General features: G+C 32.2%; 1 protein-coding gene across 1 annotated transcript in view; it reads right to left on the minus strand.

Moving 5' to 3' along the window:
* Nucleotides 1-6,672: 6,672 nt before the first annotated feature.
* LOC127715785 (glutamate receptor 2-like) overlaps nt 6,673-19,455 on the minus strand; it is a 59,633-nt gene continuing 46,850 nt past the window's right edge. Inside the window, exons 13-19 of the mRNA XM_052221930.1 lie at nt 18,145-18,500; nt 16,402-16,600; nt 14,636-14,880; nt 12,225-12,333; nt 10,613-10,747; nt 9,539-9,661; nt 6,673-8,283 (exon numbers count right to left, since the gene is read on the minus strand). Coding sequence (XP_052077890.1) covers nt 8,212-8,283; nt 9,539-9,661; nt 10,613-10,747; nt 12,225-12,333; nt 14,636-14,880; nt 16,402-16,600; nt 18,145-18,500 — 1,239 coding nt within the window. The 3' untranslated portion in view covers nt 6,673-8,211. The remainder of the gene's footprint in view (nt 8,284-9,538; nt 9,662-10,612; nt 10,748-12,224; nt 12,334-14,635; nt 14,881-16,401; nt 16,601-18,144; nt 18,501-19,455) is intronic.

Here is a 19,455-nt window from a genome sequence, read left to right on the forward strand (position 1 = left end):
CATTACATTATAAATAAATCTTTGATTATTTATTATTAATTATTCTTGACAGGTATATGTGTAGAATGTGGTGGGGTTAAACAAGTTTTGTATTCGTTTAATAGACTACACGCAAAGTTGTCTGTTGGACAGTTGCGATGATCACATATATAACAACAATGGACAAATGATTGAAAACGTAAAAGGCCCTAGACATTCTTCAAATTTTATTTTATCATGATAATGGTTGTTTGAGAAAGATGTGCAACTAAACGGATTTCTAAAAAAAAGAGTTAAGCAGATTCAGATTCAGATTCAGGTCAGATTCTGTGACAAGTTTAATAAAATATGATCAATACTTACATTGTTTAGAGAACAAATGCCCATCATATTGAAAACGTAGCGCCTGTCTTCTGTGTAGAATGTTAAAGTGTTAGATCGGGAACCTCTAATTGGCAAATTTATCTTAAAAGGCACGTGCCTAGTCGAGTCTTAGGTAGCTACGTACGCTACTGGTCAAAGTACATTTTAGTATTTTTATATTAACGGGGTATGCACCGGAAACCATTCCCTTTTTATAATATGGTTGAGCTTCCTGGCGAAGTATAATAATTTTATGTCAGTATAAACCAGCAGTTGTTTGCGATTTATCATTTTAGAGGCAACCTATGGGAGAATTTGTTTGAAGAAAATAAGAATAGACGAAAGTGCTGACTACTAGGTGAAACATGTATCACCGGAGAACTGCGAAGTCTTTTCTACGCTGTGATGTGACACTCAAATGATAGACAAGGGAGATAACTAAAAATTGTGTTCAGAAAAGCAACGATAACCTATATTATTGGGAATAAAAAAATATGGTTGTAATGATTTCCTTCAATTATTTCAAGCTTTGAAATTCCTTCTAAAAACCAACTCTTTAAAGTCTGTATCTCGAAAAATGCTAGTATTGTCAATATGGGGAAATTAATAGTATTCTGCAATCTTCATAAGGGGACAGATGACGTAGAACCCTGCCACGATCAGTGCGTTTCTGAGTGTATTTCGCTTTTTAAAATATTGATAGTTGATCTTTGTTCGTCTCTTTAATACTTATCTGTCATATGGTGTCTGGTTTGGGCTGTCTTCATTTCTTTATCACTTAATTTCTTATGCCACTTTTCTTTTGTATTTATTGGTTTTGTCTATTTTCCTATATTGCATATATTTTAGCCTTCCATTTTTCTCTATTGTATAACTTTACTCTAATCTTTCGCCTCATTCCCTATTATTCCTTTTTATATCTCGTATATGTTTCCAGATTTGAGAGGAGACTAAGTTTGTTAGAGCTTGACATACATTAATTGTGTCGTCCTTCCTTTCTTCAATCTGTTTATTTTAAAATTTATATCAAAGGTTAAAATATGTAATGTCTCGGACGAGTTTAAAAATCAATGTCGATCAATTATCGTGAAAAAAATTAATGCTCCTTGGAAGTATAGATTCTATGGAAAACTCCATTGTTAGCGCTTCTTGTAATATTTTTACGATATTTATATCAAAGGGTTATATCAGCAAATGGACGAATTGGAAAACTACTCTCGCTAAATTATTTTAAGAGGAATTATGTCCCCTTGAAATATTTGAGAATGTGACGGGGTAATTTAAAAACACAGTTACATGTTTGTGAGCGCTAAACCTTCTCCTTATCTGGGACAGTGGTGTAACAAAACAACTTAAAAAAATCTTTAAAATTAGTTGGAAATTGCTTAACTCAACAGATTGGTACCAAAAGAAAAAAAAACAACTAACATTAAACCAGAGACATATATAATATACATGTCACTGTTGAAACCAAAAGACACAAAATGCTGATCTAAGGGTACTCGCAGTCACTGAAAGATAGTTCATATTCAGTTACAGCTAATAATGTTCTCCAAGACTAAAGTATAAATCAGTACACACACCCAACGAGTTTACTGTTAAGACGTCATGATCAGAATGAAAAAAGCATGAACTTGTACAATGCCAAAATGTAAGTATACGATGCAGGACCATAAGTATACAACACTGTATAGCAATTCAAATTTACTTATGTTCTTATTTTTCAAAAACAAAATCAAAGTTGATACTTATAAAATCTATATTCAATTATCTTATTGCATGCAGTGTTAAATTGAAAACATTTACGAATAAGAACAATACGATGTCGTCAAAGGGAAGCAAGTTGAAAAAAAGAAAGAAAATCGTGAGATATGTTGTTTTGGGTTTTGATATACTTTTTATATAGCTATCATAATAATCAAAGAATAAATTGTATCAAGTAATTTCTTCCTCTCCTTTACTTCTGTATTTGCAATTGAATATGTGCATATGTACCTGTAGAAGATTTCAGTGTATGTCAAACTGTGCATTAAACGTTGTTTTTTCTTCCAAAATCCTGAACCCTTCTACAGTCCGTACATACACCATATTATGAGGTCTGGATGAGGGTCCTTCATTTCTTTATTTTTTTTACCATTTTTGTCCATTCTCTATTAATTTTGCCCGTTATCATCTGTTCATTATATTTCAACACCCCTATTCTTATTCTTTTATTTTTTTTCTATTCTTTATTTAGTTTGCCTGTTTTTCTATATTCTTTAATTTTATTCGCCATTTATTCTGCACTTTTTTCCATTAATTTATCATATTCTATAAACTCCATCCAGATTCTCATATTATAACATCTTTATTATTTACAGGTAAATTGTTGTAAATTTGTCAAGAAGGCCAATATTCAAACAGGACGATACAAGGACTTTGTGTACGTATTACTTTATAGCATACAGTTGATACATATAGATACAGAAACAAATTGAAGTACAATCAGGTGTAATAAACATTTGCTGTCCCAAATTTATCTTCGAGTTCATGCAGACTTTAGTAATAATTTACGACATAACATAATGCAATATCAAATTGAGTGTATAATCCTATGACCTCTGCAAGTAGAAACCGAGACACGTTGGCTGTCTTTAAAAGATCACCACTACTGATTAGTTTGCTGTGTGAAAATAACACCAAAGGACAAACAATATAGGAGAGACACCTATATAGATGCGTAATTTATGCAAATCAAAACCGCTTTCTTTCTAATTGTGTGAGGGGCTTCGGTGGCTTAGTGGTCTAAGTAGTTACTACTGTAATCACTAGCAGTCAACACTGAGGTTGTGAATTCGAACCCTGCTCGTCCGGGTGCACTCGACTCTTAATTGACTAGGATTGTCAGTTTTCATATCGAAGGTCGGTGGTTTTCTCCGGGCACTCCGGCTTCCTCCACCAATAAACACTGGCCGCCACGAAATAGCCCAAAAGCGGTGCTTAAAAGTGGCGTTAAACACCAAAAATCAAAATCAATCTAATTGTGTGTCTTTGCTGAGACTTCTATAACACTATAATAAAATCAGATCTTTGTAATATGGCTCCGCCATTTATATTTTTGTTACTATTCATTTCTCGAGCTACCTAGTGTGCATACTCAGCTGAACTTTGTACATGATACATTCATACAAATTTATGAATGTAGGTACATTTTTGTAGAAGAGAGGCCACATATACCAACGAGATATTCAAAAACTAAAGACTGAGCAACAATGACCCCAACTAAAACCGGAGTTGATCTTAGGTGTTCTGGAAGGGTTAGCAGATCCTGCTTCACATGTGACACCTGTCATATGATTCCTATACGAAATGTTGATATGCTATATCAAGTTATAAGGTATTACACCATAGCGGATCGGTTATCAAATTTAATCAAACCTTAAGACATCACCAAATTCGTAAACCATCGGTCATGTAAATTTTCTTACAATGAAACTTGACCGAGTGTGAAATTGGGAACTGAACCATTTTTGTGAGTTAGTTTCGAGTTAAATTTAACGTTTTAAAAACATATAAGTAGTATTGTTAATAAATGGATGATTCTTTCTACTTTAGCACACTATAGCACAACTAGAGGTCACTTTAAAACATTTTAAGAAACGATGTAGGACGACACATATATCTAATACTTTTTTTTTTAATTAGAGCAGTGGATCTGTGGAATAACCTGTCAGATAACAAGGACGGCAAAAAATTTTAATTTTTTATTAAGTCGGCTTGAAATGATGAGAATTTAACCCGTATAATTAGTTTATAAGTTCGTGTTTATTACGTACATCTATATAAGTTTTTATTTTTAAGTGTTATATACTAATATTATTACGCGAGGACAAATTTTCCTTATGACATTTCGAAGATGAGGGTTTGTTGAAGCCTATTGCTTTCTTTACCCGAAAACAAAGATACAAAGGTATAAGGAAAAAGTTTGGTTTACAGTTATTTACAAAAACTGAAAACTACTCTGAGTACCACTTCAAACACAAGGACAACTAAACTTTAAAACGAATTTCAAGAAACCAGCAGACATGATTTATTGCCTGCTTATACTTATTATGAAATATGTAAAGGCTTCCATGATTGTACAAACACTACTTTGTTGAGTCTCATTTATATCAATTTATCCTACCTCCTATACATTTCTGAAATATCATTGGTTAAAAGTGACTGCGTGGAAACCTTGAATATTTGATATGGGGTTGGTAGGTGTGGTTTATTTTATAACACAGTAAGTAGTGGTATTGCGTCCCTTTATACAAATAACACGGCACTGAGGAAAAACCTGAAACGTATCGCCCGGACAACAGATGAAGAAATTGATGATGAACGATTGAAATAAATGCAGACAACACATTAAAAGCTAATAAGTTGTTACTGTTGGCATTTGTTTTTATATAGACCAATGGAAGTAGGTTCTTTATATAGAAGACTTAATTACTTTGATATGCCACTAATCTAAAGGCCACATGTTAGTCGGCAAGGTAAATTGACAGTGTGCTCGTGACCCCATATATATCGTATTAGGTCACTAGAACACAGTGTAGCTAAAAATATCAGAACAATTTGTCCATATATCATCATGACCACACAGTTTAATAGTTTCTATATACAAATATTGGAGATTTATGAAAATCTTAAGGAAATTGTCTTTGATAAAATTAGAAGCCAGCTCTGATGAGGATCTATTCAGTGTAGTCTATGACTACTTTCCAAATTCGAGGGAAGCAATGCTTTTAGTATTTAGCTTTTCTGGCTATGCTCTTCCAAAATCTGCATTGTGTCTGTCTTTCTCACAATCTTGAATTAAAGAAATTAATGATCTAAATTATGTATGAAGGACTGAAGAATACAATCATGTATATGGGATAATGATTACAAAGTTTTAAAACGGAATTCTTATGTTTATATTCAGTCTGCAACCAATCTAAGCCGTACATTTCTATAATATTTTACATTCACTGAATGAATGATTTTGTTTCTTTATAAATTTCTTGTGTTCGTATTGACTTGAATCACGTTAGAAAACGAAAAGTGTGAAAATAATTTTATTTCCTGAATAGAATGATGGAACAATTTGTCTTGTTAAAACATGCATTATATTTAGATTATATAAAGATTCCTTAATTGTAAAGTCGTGTCTATAAATTCATTAAAATGAAGTCATTTCACATAAAATACGAAGTTTATTAGAGAAAATAAATGCATTGAATGAAATTTATCATGTACACAGTCATTTACAATATTAACAGATTGTTATGACATAATAGCTGCATTTTTTTCAGAATTTACTTCCGTCAACCGTGCATGCAAATGATACAAATTGATAACAAAGCCAAACACTCATCGAATAGTTTAACCAAGATAGTATGGTTAAGTAAGTGTTATTATTATTAGCTTAATATTTTACCATGGAACAATATGGAACAAAAGAAGGAGAAGCTACACAATAAAGACGGAAGATATCAAAGCTTTCGAGAGAAGGACTAAATCATGGCAAAAGTAAAAAAAGAAACGAAGCAAAGACAAAACAATGCAAACATAAATATCGTAAGGCAGAAAAACATGAACCTTGCAAAAATAAAACCCTGGGTTTTATCTTATGTGCTTCGACAAATTAAAACACATTATAAAAAATTTAATTGTCGGCGAATGTTGTTTATTCGTAAATCAATCGAAATAAAAAAAACAACAAGTTCAGACAATGGTAAAACAATTTATTATTATAATTTAAGTTGATAATGCGATTCAAATGTATTGTACAAAAAAGTTAAAACTCACGACAAATGAAGGCATACTGTATATTTTCATAATTGAATGGCTACATGTATAATAAGGCGACAGTAGTTTACCGTTATTCAAATCTCGTAAATAGATTAGGGAGAGACAATATATCAAAATGAACACTGCTGTATTAATATGACACCTGTCATGGCTATGTTTAAGATAGGATGTCGTTCACAAACTGGGGATAGCTTGACTGCTTTTCTTGTGGAATAGGACGAAAAAAGTGCAAATGATTTAGAATGTCTCGCAAGATTACAATCTAATCAACTAGTTATCAATTCTACATACATATAAAATTGGTTCTTAACAGTCATCATAAAAAACCCGATTAACATTAAAGTAGTCTTTGGATAATTACTAGTGTAAATAGCGTTGGCTGAAAGAATTATATACATATCAGATAAAATATTTTATCTAAAAATGTCATATTTTGTTTTGCTCACAAAAAGCCCTTAAATATTAAAGTAGATACACACAAACCTAAAGAATGCTTTGATATTCATGTTTTAATACAGTCATAATTTAAGTGCTAGCCTACATGTATTGACTGAGAAATCTTTCACAATACATGAAGGCTAGCACTCAGTGTTTTTTTCTTAAATTATTCGAAAAAAATAAACTGGCAATATTATACAAAGGTTTGTTATATATACTTAGTATTATTGAAGAAGCATCTTCTTAAAATGTCGATACAGTAACTGTTATCATGGCTATATATGTCATTGTGTTGAACTTTCTTTTATTACGTTAATTGTTTTTGAAAGTTATGTTTAGGTTTGTGCTTTCCCGATGAAGGTAAATCCAAAAAAGCAACGCTCAAAATTAATAAAGCGTCATTTACAAAAAAATTCTATTGGAATTTTTCTTTTATTTTTAGGATATTTTGAAGAGGACAAATCTGAAAATTGTATAACTCTACAGTGGACTTATACATCCAAGGAAGCAACTTTGCTTTAAAAGTTACTTTGTAAAGATTTTTAACGCTAAACTATACTTGATTGATAACGAGACGTGATAGGGCATAGAAGCCGAAAATGGCATACCAAATAAATTGATGTGAGTAATGATTTATAAAAGTTTATCGCTATTAAATATGTCATCTGGCTTGCATCACTTTCTGGAATCGATACTTATTTCAAATTATTTCAGATATCAAAGTCAATTTATCTTTTATACTGTTTAACGTTAAAGCGTTACAATACTACTTTCAGTTTCTTTCGTTTTTTTTATTTGTTTGCTTTTATGAGATGGTTAAACTACTCCGACTACCTATCAGGGTCTCGATCGGTCGATTTTGTTTTTGTTTTTTTTGTACTCGCACTTTTTTGTGTGGACGTTTTGTAACCAATGACGAAAGATATTAATGAATTCCAACGATTATAATATGATATTAAACAAGTTTGTCACATGAACAAACAAGCAATGGATATTAAGACAAAAATCTATGAGTAGGTAAACATATATCAAAAGCAAATATATGAAGACAAGATAAATCAAAAATAGACTTTTCATCGTTTTCTTGATATTTCTTGTAACATTAGCAGTGAAAAGGGAGTTAACTCTAAAAATTAAATCACTACATGGTTAAAGAAAAAGTACAATACATATGTATTCTATGAACCGTTTTTAACTTGTGGGGTTTGTACTTAAAATCCTATCGTAATTCTGTTAACTCTTTTCACCATTCAACTTCGTCTCACCAATCTCTTAAGATTCCAAGAAATTCAAAATCTAATTGAGATCGAATTTGTTTAACAAACAGTATGGTTGTGAGGTTGGTTTGTGAGATTGATAACGCAACAACAGGAACATATCATATTTCTAGAAATCTGGACGATCGAATCAATGAGCAGCTCATTTGTGATAGACGACAACCAATTACTTTCGATCATCCATGAAAGTCTCCTGTTTTGCATTCTAAGTCTACAGGACATTTACTGTCTTAATCCCTGGATGACTCTTAATAGTTATCTTTGTTTCCAATGTTTCACGTTTCAATATAAATAGCATCTGAGCATAAAAACGTAAATGTTTTCTTATCCGAAAATATCAAACATCAGAATGTTCCTGGGGTTGCTGAAAGGCTTCAAATCCAATCATTGGAGGCGGATTATATGTATACTGAAATATATAAATGAACACTCCATTAATTATGTATATAGAACATAGTTTATAAACTAGAAAACGTCGATATTTCACTGAATCATTTCTAGAAATGTCTTATGATTAGCCAGATATTAAAACACGGATATTGTTAGTTTTTTTAACTTTATTGTTATGTTCAATTTTTGGTATTTTTAGGCAAAATTTGCTCACGTGAATTTCACATGAATCTCACATGAAAACGTTGCTTATACATGAAACTCACGTGAAATGTTTCACATGAATTTCGCGTGAACTTTCCAAAAAAAAATTATTTTTCATGATTTTTAATAAATATGAACATTTAGATGTTTTTGAATTATTTTATTTAAAAAAAAATTCACGTGAATTTCACGTGAAAAAATGCATGTGATTTTCACGTGCAATTCACGTGAGTTTCATATGAGATTCAAGTGAAACTCACATGAACTGATTTCATCAGAGTTTCACGTATAAGCTCGTTTGATGTGAAATTCACGTAAATGATGTGAGTGAAATTTCCCTGTGTAGATAAATCAATTTAGGAATGTATCTCCCTCGTGCAAACCTCTGCTCCCTTTTCCGGGTTTGGCTTTACTTTTGGTCCGGGTTTGGTTTTATTTAAAAAAAATGTTTGTATTGGTTTAAGATTTTCAAATAGTGTGGCCTGAATAGACATTGATTGCCGAAATGCGCATGTGTTGCTGTTAGATTGAAACTTCGTTTTTCATGTCATTTTGATTGGTTTTTATCACACTATGCTTATTAGTTGATGACTTGGTCAAAGATGGTTCAACTAGTAAAACTGTAGTTGGTACAGGAACATATTAAAGCTTAAGGGAAACGATTAGCACTTATTATGTTAAAGACCCACGCCCGATGCCAGATTTTTACGTGCTATTGTGCAATTCAGCAATCAGTTAAGGGCGTATGTCAGCAACAATAATTCATTATTCTGAGCAATTTATTCCTAAAAAAAGGACATTCAAACTTCTAAGTCGGAAATAAACTGACAACGCCATGTAGTAGTTACAATTAAAATCTTTGAAATCTGGTTTGCAATAATGAGGATATTACTCTCGAATTCCTGCAAACAATGCAAGCAAGTTCAAGGTCAAAACAAAACAAGATAGAAATACGTTTATAATTTGGAATAGGAGTTGACATCAGCAAATTTATAATAAAGTAAATTGTCACTATAAATAGTGCTGAGATATAAGAAAAAAAGGATAGATGAAGATATTTTTTTTCTTACCGTTTTGACGTCTCTGTCGGAATGTGAATGACCATTGTTTATTGCATATTCACTAAGGCTACCGTTTCCTTTATCAGTTTCTAAGGCAGCTGATGATGATGTCATAGCTTTTGCATAGCTTGTCTAAAATATTGTTGATATATGTTTTGAATTACGGCAGATTTCAGTTTAAAAAACGAATTCCATGAATTAAAAAAAAAATTTAATAGATTTACGAACATTGCAAGTTTACACTCATTGATGCCAATGTGCTTCATAGTTGGGATCATTTACAGCAGATATGTTTGTGTGAAATTAAATTAATAACCAAATTATTCTACACCTTTTATTGTTGATAGATGAAGATGGTTCTTTAACGTGCAGCAGTAAATCAAATGTATATTCAGGACGAGAACATGTAAATGCGATATAAGTATTTACCCTCTTTGCACTAGACATGCACGTTAAGCCGACCTTTTACGTGCTAGTTCACAAGCTTAAAGTCCACAAGAAGACATGTCACCCTACACGGACACATTATTTTGACGCCAAGCCTATGTTATTACTTTGTCTCTGTTATTTTTCTAAATGCTGCGTGTTCAGCGGAGAAGGATCAAATTCCATTTTAAAGGTTTGAGTTTTACAAGGCCGTGGTTCGAACCCACGGCCTCCCGCACTCGAGTAGTGAGGATTGGCAAAGTTCACAAAACATATCAGTTAAGTATGATACACATTTGAAAGACGAAACTTTCATAAATGTGAGATACAACTTTTTTTAATTATTGATAAACTCACATAAAAATTTAAAAGTATATGATCAGTTGGTTTCATGATTTATAGTATTAAGACTGAAAATGACACTAATGAGCAACGTGCTATAAATGTTTGTTTAAATTCACTTTCATGGTGAAAAACAAGCATGTAACTTTTATAAAGTTTGCCTTGGATGGAGAGTTGTCTCATTGGCACTCATACCACATCTTCTTATATCTAAGTATAAATAAGCAGCTAGTTACGCTAGGTACATTACAAAAGATGGATGCACGATGAACATTAAGGATGAACATTCGAACGCTGTCTCAATGACATACTTACTATGGGTATCAGTCGTACTTTTAGGATAATGAATGACAAAGCACCATATATTACTGCTACTACTAATCCACAGATAAGAATATAAAATACTCCAGCTACATTGCTTAATGATAACGAATTCTTTCTTGAAGTGTCCTTAAAATGTACAAGATACAATATTTTTACAATAAACGTCTGGGCGATTTAAATCGATACACATTTAGATAGAATTAATTAATAAAACTATGCTTTCTTTAATAGAAACATGTACATTGTAAAATTAAAAATATGCATGCAATAATAAGAGCTAATCGGTTACTTTTAGATTCAATCCGGAAGAACAACAGTATATAACTAGCCTTGATACCTTAAGTGTTACAATGTTCTTAACAAGTGTAGTATACTGCATTTGAAATATATCAAAATAAAAAACTTGGGATATGAAATAAGAAAATAGTATTATAAGAAACAAATGTATCCAGAAAAAAGAGATAAGTTTAACAGGACACCAAGTGCTTGTATCCGGCCGCCAGTAGTACTTAACGAGTAGAAAGTGTTTTTCAAAAATGCAGAAATAAGAGGTTTCTGAAATAAATGTTTTTTTTTTTAATAAACTGGGACTTTTGAAAATTTGCGATCGATTACAAGGCACAATTTCACACAATTTACATTTCCAATGGTTTACTTAATTTTCCATTGCACATTTCAAACAGAATTAATTTTTCAAACTCTATGATACACTGTTAATATCAGCCTTCATGGGTATTACTAAAAATGGATACTCAAAAGTCGTATTGACCTGATAAATTTTAACAATTGATACACAATCCCATTTTACAATACTAGACCATTAAGTCAATCAGAATAGAGCGTTCATTGACTTTCGTTAACAGTTTGACACACAAATGCACGAAAATCAAAATAAAGAGTTCAATTCAATTCGAAATTTTAAACATTTATAATCTGGATGAAAGACTTGCAAGTTTTTGAATGTTGACATACCACATCGTTTGGACTTATTTCTTTTAACATTATCAATTGTAACATTATTTTTTCTTCTAAACAAATGTCATCCTCAAAAGCTTTCTGGCATCAAAGAATCTGTCGCGGCATAACATTGTCATAAAACGAAAGATCTGTTTACGACGTTAGAAATGTAGAATTTATGAGGAGAATTGCAGGGACTGGACACTCTCGCCTCACACTTTTATTGTACATATTTGCAAGCATGACATTGCCTCGTGCAGGTTTTTTTCGTTTGTGTCAATTTTTTAGTTCCAGTATCTGTAAGAATCAAGCAGGTAGCACATGAGGGGTGTTAGATTTGGCTCATTCTATTTTTTTGCATGTTATTAGATAAGTCATTTATGATGTTTCTGTTTTTTTTTTGGCATATTGTCCATCTGGTTGCCATGATAGCATCTCTTAGTTACAGTGGTAAACTGGTAGAATCCAAGGCTAAAAATAGCATGTTTCTTTACTTTATTCTCAAAAGACAAAATCTTTGTATATATAATGAAGTATTGTATGTTTTTCAATATCTTTTATGGTTTCTAAAATGTATAATAGTTACTGATATTATGTACTGAAGATATTATAATTAATTGTAATAAGCATGGATTTTGGAACTTACCTTGCCACCATTCGGCGCGCATTGACTTCGATCACTCCACCATTTATTTCTCAGTTTTATCAAGGTACTATCTTCAGTAAGTTCCAATACGTGAAGATTTAGAACATCACTGAAAGGAACGTAATAAGACTTATCAATTGTTTTAAGTATTAAGATTAGTATGAGAGGTAGATGCATATCGTGTCATATCAATATCTGCGGATTTATACATAAACTCTATGAAGCACATATGTGTCCTAAATGCAATTTAAGGACATACGATACAGAACAGATCTGACATTGATAGTTCTTGAAATTTTGAAACATAGTCAGTGTTGATATGCACTAACGAGAATATTCAATATAAAACATATTTTGCATGACTGACTTGACATATACTAGTCGAGATAATTGATTAGATTAGTAATTTAAAGCAGTATCCTATTTTCTGTAAATGCAATTCGAAAAAAAACATGTGTCGTTGATTTTTTTCTTATAGTTTTGATGTACAATTCTTGAAGCAGCATATTCGATTGGAAAGGAAAACATGGGATTCCGTTTGCCTATTTTCTAGCTAAAGTGAGAAACACATAGTTTTAAGCTAGACTAAATAAATAAATCGCAGTAAATAACAATGCTGTTCTCTCCGTACATCAAAACATCATACGAATTAGTTATTTTTATAAATTGGACATTATTTATGATAGCAAAGTAAACAGTCTTTACTTGTTATAAATTTATTTGCACCCTCCCCCCTCCCAACCCCATTTCTAGATTTGGGGTGCTTACATATACAGCATTTAAGGTTTCTTTTGAAACTAATTAAGAAGCGGAAGATACCTAGGAGACATTTAAACCAAATAATTTGAGGAGAAACTAATAACGCGTTGGCAAAAAACGAAAGACAACGAAAAGACAATTAAGAGCACAATACCGCAAGAAAACGAACTTTGATCTGGTCATTTTTATCTTAAAAGCTATCAAAATACTGAACGAGATATTATTAAGCCATTTTTGGTCTTTCGGTCAATTTTCAGGTTTATCCACTGCAGTAAATATTTTACTGGTCAGACTATTCGCTTGCAGTCAGTCAAGATCTGTTCATTCTATGTTCAGACGTTTCAGTAATTATTTTGTACCTGCGAACATCAACATCATAATGAATAGTAAATTGTCTAAACGCTACTGAACAGTACTAAATTGATTGCCTGTGAATGGTCTGAACAGTACTGAATTTACCACAGTGGATAAATCTGAAAATTGACTAAAAAATACAAAAAATATTGTTCAGGCTCTTCAGATGATTATACACTACACGGAAATCTAAAGACTTAGCAACACAAGCCCACCAAATACTGGTGATCCCAGGTGCTCCGGAAGATTAACTATAATACTACTCCGCATGTGACAGCGGTCTTGTTACTCGTATACAATACGTCGATAAGTTATATCAAGTTCATAGGCATCACGAACAAGCGTATTCGTTACATGATATTTTATCACTTATGAAATCACGTTACTAGTTTGATGACGATTATGAATTATTCCGCATTGTTTAAGGCTTATTATTAGCAACGGTGCAAAAACAAAGAATGTGTCTTTTTCTGCCTCTGCTACTGTACCTTATGACCAGAACGTGACAGGAAAGTAAGCACGAAATTATTGGTAGTAATATAAGAAAATAGGTCGAAAAGCAAGTCCTTAGAAACGTACGTTCTTGCTACCTTTTAGACAAACATGAGTCGCATAGATAATCCAGCCATTTTGACGTACGTTACTTTCGTGAAAAAAAAATACTAAACATTTGTAATATTTCTCATCCATTTATTATCATATTTATTACCGGTTTTTTATCATATACCTTTGCCCTTATTAGATCTAATGCTAAATGAGATATAACTTTGATATAACACATTTAAAGGAAACCTAATAGATATACGTTTTGAAAACATATTGCATATCTATTGTATTTATGAAGAATTTACATTGAAAAACTGATTGATATTTCTTTTCAAATCTACAATTGCACATCAAACATTAAATTGTTAATATTGTTAACATTCAATATTAAAGGTGATCACTTGAACGAGTTGTTGCATGCTGTGGACATGTCATTCCAAAAGACGGAAAACAAGCTTTAATGTCTTCACTGAAATTGGGCTGGACTAAATATATATTCAACATTACTGCACTTCTAAACGGTGTTCCCTCAGCACATGTTGACATGTCATACGGGAGAGGTTCAAGTGATAACATTTCTATATATCAACCATGGTTTGAACGATACTGCAGAAAAGATTTGTAGTTGGTCGATGAAAGAGTGGAAGGAAAATTAATTACAAAATTTAATACTTTAATGACTTTATTGAATGTGAAATGTATATTAGGATCAAGACGATTTTATTTTGCATACATTGACATGCTAAACCTACCGTAAGGGTGAATATTTCGGCGTGGCTACACCAAAACCTTTTGTATTGAGATTCCTATCGACTTTAAAAGTGTCACATGGTTCCACACTGTTTTCGTATTCTATTATATTGCTTTCTACAAGGAAAGCATATTTTCCTTTAGAAATGCGCACTCTTTCTATGCCCTCACTTGTCGTGTTGCACATATTTTGAGGATTTGACATCATAAAATTCCACATTGTTTGATAAATAGGAACAAGTGAACCCTGCAAATATGTTATAAATTACATAAATTTTATATATATAAATATATATATTACATCGTAACGACAAAATCTCAAAGTGCGGCTATTTTGGCAGTTTTGTTTTACAATCAACTACCAACCAATGCTGACCAAATTCACATTTATTTAGACATTTGTTAAAACACTGGCATGCAGAGACGGATAAATAAACATGTATTTAAAATTTTATTGCTTATCGTTCACCAGTATAAAATTTAAAAAGTAGAGTGAACACAAATAAAAATTCATGTAAAAAGTATAAAAAAATACCGAACTCCAAGGCAAATTTAAAAAAGGGGAAGTCAATAAAAACTGACAAAATCAAACGCAATCAATCAACGGATCAAATAAAAACAACTGCCATATTCCTGACTTGGAACAGGCATTTCCCGGCGAAAATGATGGGTTAAACCTGGTTTTATAGCTAGCCAAACCTTCCACTTGTATGGCAGTTGTTTGTAGTTCCGTTATATTGACAAAATTGGATGAGCAACCCAAACAGACATACATGTAATAGGTTTATGGGACAATAATTGTGATCAAGCAGCCAAAACTGTATAAACATACACCACAGACATACAACACAACTAACTTAAAAAATCAAACAAAATATACAAATTAATCTAAAAAAGACGTCAACACAAAAGGTGTAGTAGATAGTAAATTTTAAATTTGACAATGACGTAAAAAAAAGTTTTTGTCGTTGTTAGCTCATACCGCATATAGTATATACCCTTTCTCATTAAAGTAAAAATCAAGTAAATATAAATACAAAGGTAAACAAAATAGAAATACCACTGTTAAAACCACTTGTGTCCGAATCGGACCCACCTGCATCAGGAATGCCTAAAGTCAAACGGTCAAAAACCCGATGGCGGGATGTATGAATACCGAGTCACGCCAAAAGTCATACGACCAAAAGAAATATAATAGCACGAAGACAAATAACGTATAATAAAAGGATGTTAGCGTGAATATATAATGATCGGCCAAAGAGAAATTACTTAAACAAATCTAGAAAATTCCGCATCGTTATACATAGATTTTGTACAAAACAAACCATTGACATCAAAAACGATTCATATGAATATGAACGGTAGTTCTTATTTTAAAATTAATTGTGTTCAATTAAAATGTATGTTATATGTTTTTTATGTTTACATTGGGTTCCTCATTGCAAAAGTATCGGTTATAATTCCTTCTATGCAAGTACACGCGTCATAAGCGTTAATTATAAGCATATGCATTGTTAAGAAATGATTTAAATCGAAGATGAATTAAAGGTATATTTATGATTTTTTGTGGGGTTTGTGTTTCCCAGTCTTTAGTTTTCTATGTTGTGTTTTGTGTACTGTTGTTTGTCTGCTGGTCTTTTTTTTTAGCCATGGCGTTGTCAGTTTATTTTTGACTGTATGAGTTTGCATGTCCCTTTGGAATCTTTCGCCTCTCTTTTACATGATGGGTTGATAAATTGCTACATTTCTGAACTTATTATTAATTTACCGCAAAAAACTCTCGTGTTGTTCCTGAATTAACGCATCCATACTTAATTTGAGTTTGTTTTGCTAGGTCGTCCACTGTTTCTATTGGTGCAACCATTCGTTCTATGGTTAGAAAAGCAGCTAAGTTGGCTGTGTATGATGAGATAATTATCAATACAAAGAACCACCATACAGTTCCAATAACTCGTCCTGACATTGACCTGCAAATAATTGCGATGACTGTAATTTGCATTATAAACTCTTTCCTTTAACATATTATTTTAAAAAAAATATTACATTCAACTATAAGTTCTATAATGGTGATGATCAAATTGAAAATAAATTACAAAGTTAACAAACTAGTGAACATTTTAATTTTCATTTTTTTATTTCAAGGATTTAACCTATATTTAAGTTATATTGGAGCAAATGCATTGTTTATGATAAAAAAAAATACTGTTTCCTTTTTGTGAGCAGGTAGGTAATGTGTTGTAGAGGTGTTATTCGGAACAAAAAGATTTAAAAAAATATTATTTTGATATAATTTTTATTCAAACTACTATTCCTGTTTTCACTGGAATAAACTGAGCAGTTGCGGCAGTTAGTAAACATTTGAGTTTGTGATCGATGTAAATAGCGACTGCACTGTGATTATATTTTCGAATGAAGCACATCGATAAATTAAAGAAAGAGTATAATTATGTTTGTATAAATATCAATCAAGGCTAGCAATTTTATGCCGGTTGGTCATGTTTTTGTTTTTGTTTACTAGTCACACGACCTGAACACATTCACTTTTCAACAGCATAGTGCTATTCACATGGAGTTCACAGCAAAGGCTAGACATGTCCATCTAAGCCAAATGCAATCAAACCAATTAATCAATTTTACTATTTCAAATAACTCGATGATTTCACGGGGTGGGTTGCGGGCTACACAGGTATAGGTAAGCTGAGAGACAATAAATACGTTTTGTTTAGATTTAATCGCACGGCCTATGACTAAGTAATCTAAAGATGATCAAATTTCGATAACAGAATAAAGTCAAGATATTAAACAGTCTCACTATCATTTGACGCACCCAATCAATCTCGCCAAGTACAAAATTTGTATAGATTGGATACTTTAGGTTTCATATAAATGTTTGAATTTGCCTAATCATGTTGTGTCAGGGATATGTCCTAAGGAACCTGTTGTTCGGTGGTTGTCGTTTGTTGATGTGGTTCATAAGTGTTTCTCGATGCTCGTTTTTTATATAGATTAGACCGTTGGTTTTCCCGTGTAAATGGTTTTACATTAGTCATTTTTGGGGCCCTTTACAGCTTGCTGTTCGGTGTGAGCCAAGGATCCGGGTTGAAGACCGTACTTTGACCTTTGATGGTTTACTTTTACAAATTGTGACTTGGATGGCGAGTTGTCTTATTGGCACTCATACCACATCTTCTTATATCTAAAATAAAGGGATATGTCCTAAGTCAGGAACCTGTTGTTCGGTGGTTGTTGTTTGTTGATGTGGTTCATAAGTGTTTCTCGTTTCTCGTTTTTCATATAGATTAGACCGTTGGTTTTCCTGTTTTTTTTTGGGCCCGTTACAGCTTGATGTTCGGTGTGAGCCAAGGCTCCGTGTTGAAGGCCGTACTTAAACCTATAATTGTTTACTTTTGACACTTGTGACTTGGATGAAGAGTTGTCTCATTGGCACTCATACCACATCTTCTTATTTCTATATAAGCTTCGTAAAATCTAATAAACAGATGAACCGTACCTTGGACAAGAGTCACTTCCTTGTAACATTAAGGCTCCTGTAGAAAACCAAAAGGAATTTAACATTGAAAATTCTTCGTTTAATTGTGGGTCTTTTTCCCCTTTCACCTTTGTCCATTCATATGGACTAAATCTGCTGACAAGAAATAGTCCAATACTGACAGATCCATATGCTAGCATAATAAAGATCCATATCTTAAAATTGAACGGCTTCATGAATGAAAAGACTCCTGGTTTTTCTATTTCTGGTTTTTTAATCATTATTGATATGCCTACTTCCATAAATGGTTTCGTAAAGTCTACAACCCTTTCTCTATCATATGTTATTGTAAAATCTGCTAAAGCCATATCAGCAGTCTGTAAAAATAAACAGCAGTAATGTAAACAGCCTAGAAACATATAATTTTCATGCAATGAAGTATCAAGAGTGTTTCATATTTAGAAATTTTTAATTGATGTTTATATTAGTGTTTCATGTTCTTTCCGACTCGGCTTCTGTTCAAAAATCCATTATTTATTTAGGTGGACGATACACATTTTATTACTAGATTTATGATGTCTGTGGTCGAGACGGCAATGTTTTCTTAACCGTCTCATGAACTTGGTGCACGTGTTAATTTTCAATCTTTGTCAGGATTATTCAGTCAGTTGCATTAATTAGCTAGTAGCAGTAGCAGTGCAAAAAATTCAAATCAAATTTTTCGGTTATTTCATAACTATTCTTACAATGCCAACATAACTATACGAATTACGACAGTATACTTATTGTGTTTATATTATACACCCGCAACATTTTCAACAAGAGGTATGAAGATTTAGAATTATACTCGATATTTGACACTTTAGATGTGTCGAAACGGATCCGGATGGGAATAAATGCTTTATTTTGCAATTTGTGAGATTACATTTACTTGGAAACGAGTAGGCTGATTACTAGTGATGTGTTCTATTAGACGCTACGGAATTATTTGTTCATATAGAAATGGATGCTAAATTTCAAATGGTAACAACTATGTATATAAATATGTCTAGTATACAACACTAAACGTACGTCAGAATTTTTCACTAGTTTGTTATTTACGCTTGCGTTTCTGTCAATGCCGATATTTTCTGCTAATGACTCGGAGTGGATATTGGCTTACAGATAAGATTGCACTGGTATACCAACATTTTTAGACGTGTCTTGAGAATCTGGTACAAATTTATCTTCTAGACAGGTCAGTTTATTGTCTATTTCAGTTTCTAGATTTTTCATTGATTCTGAAAGCTATCGTTAAAATAGATATTTTTAAATGATTAATAATCGATAGAC

This window comes from Mytilus californianus, unplaced genomic scaffold (assembly GCF_021869535.1).
Source record: "Mytilus californianus isolate M0D057914Y unplaced genomic scaffold, xbMytCali1.0.p SCAF_9, whole genome shotgun sequence".
Taxonomy (NCBI): Eukaryota; Metazoa; Mollusca; class Bivalvia; order Mytilida; family Mytilidae; genus Mytilus; species Mytilus californianus.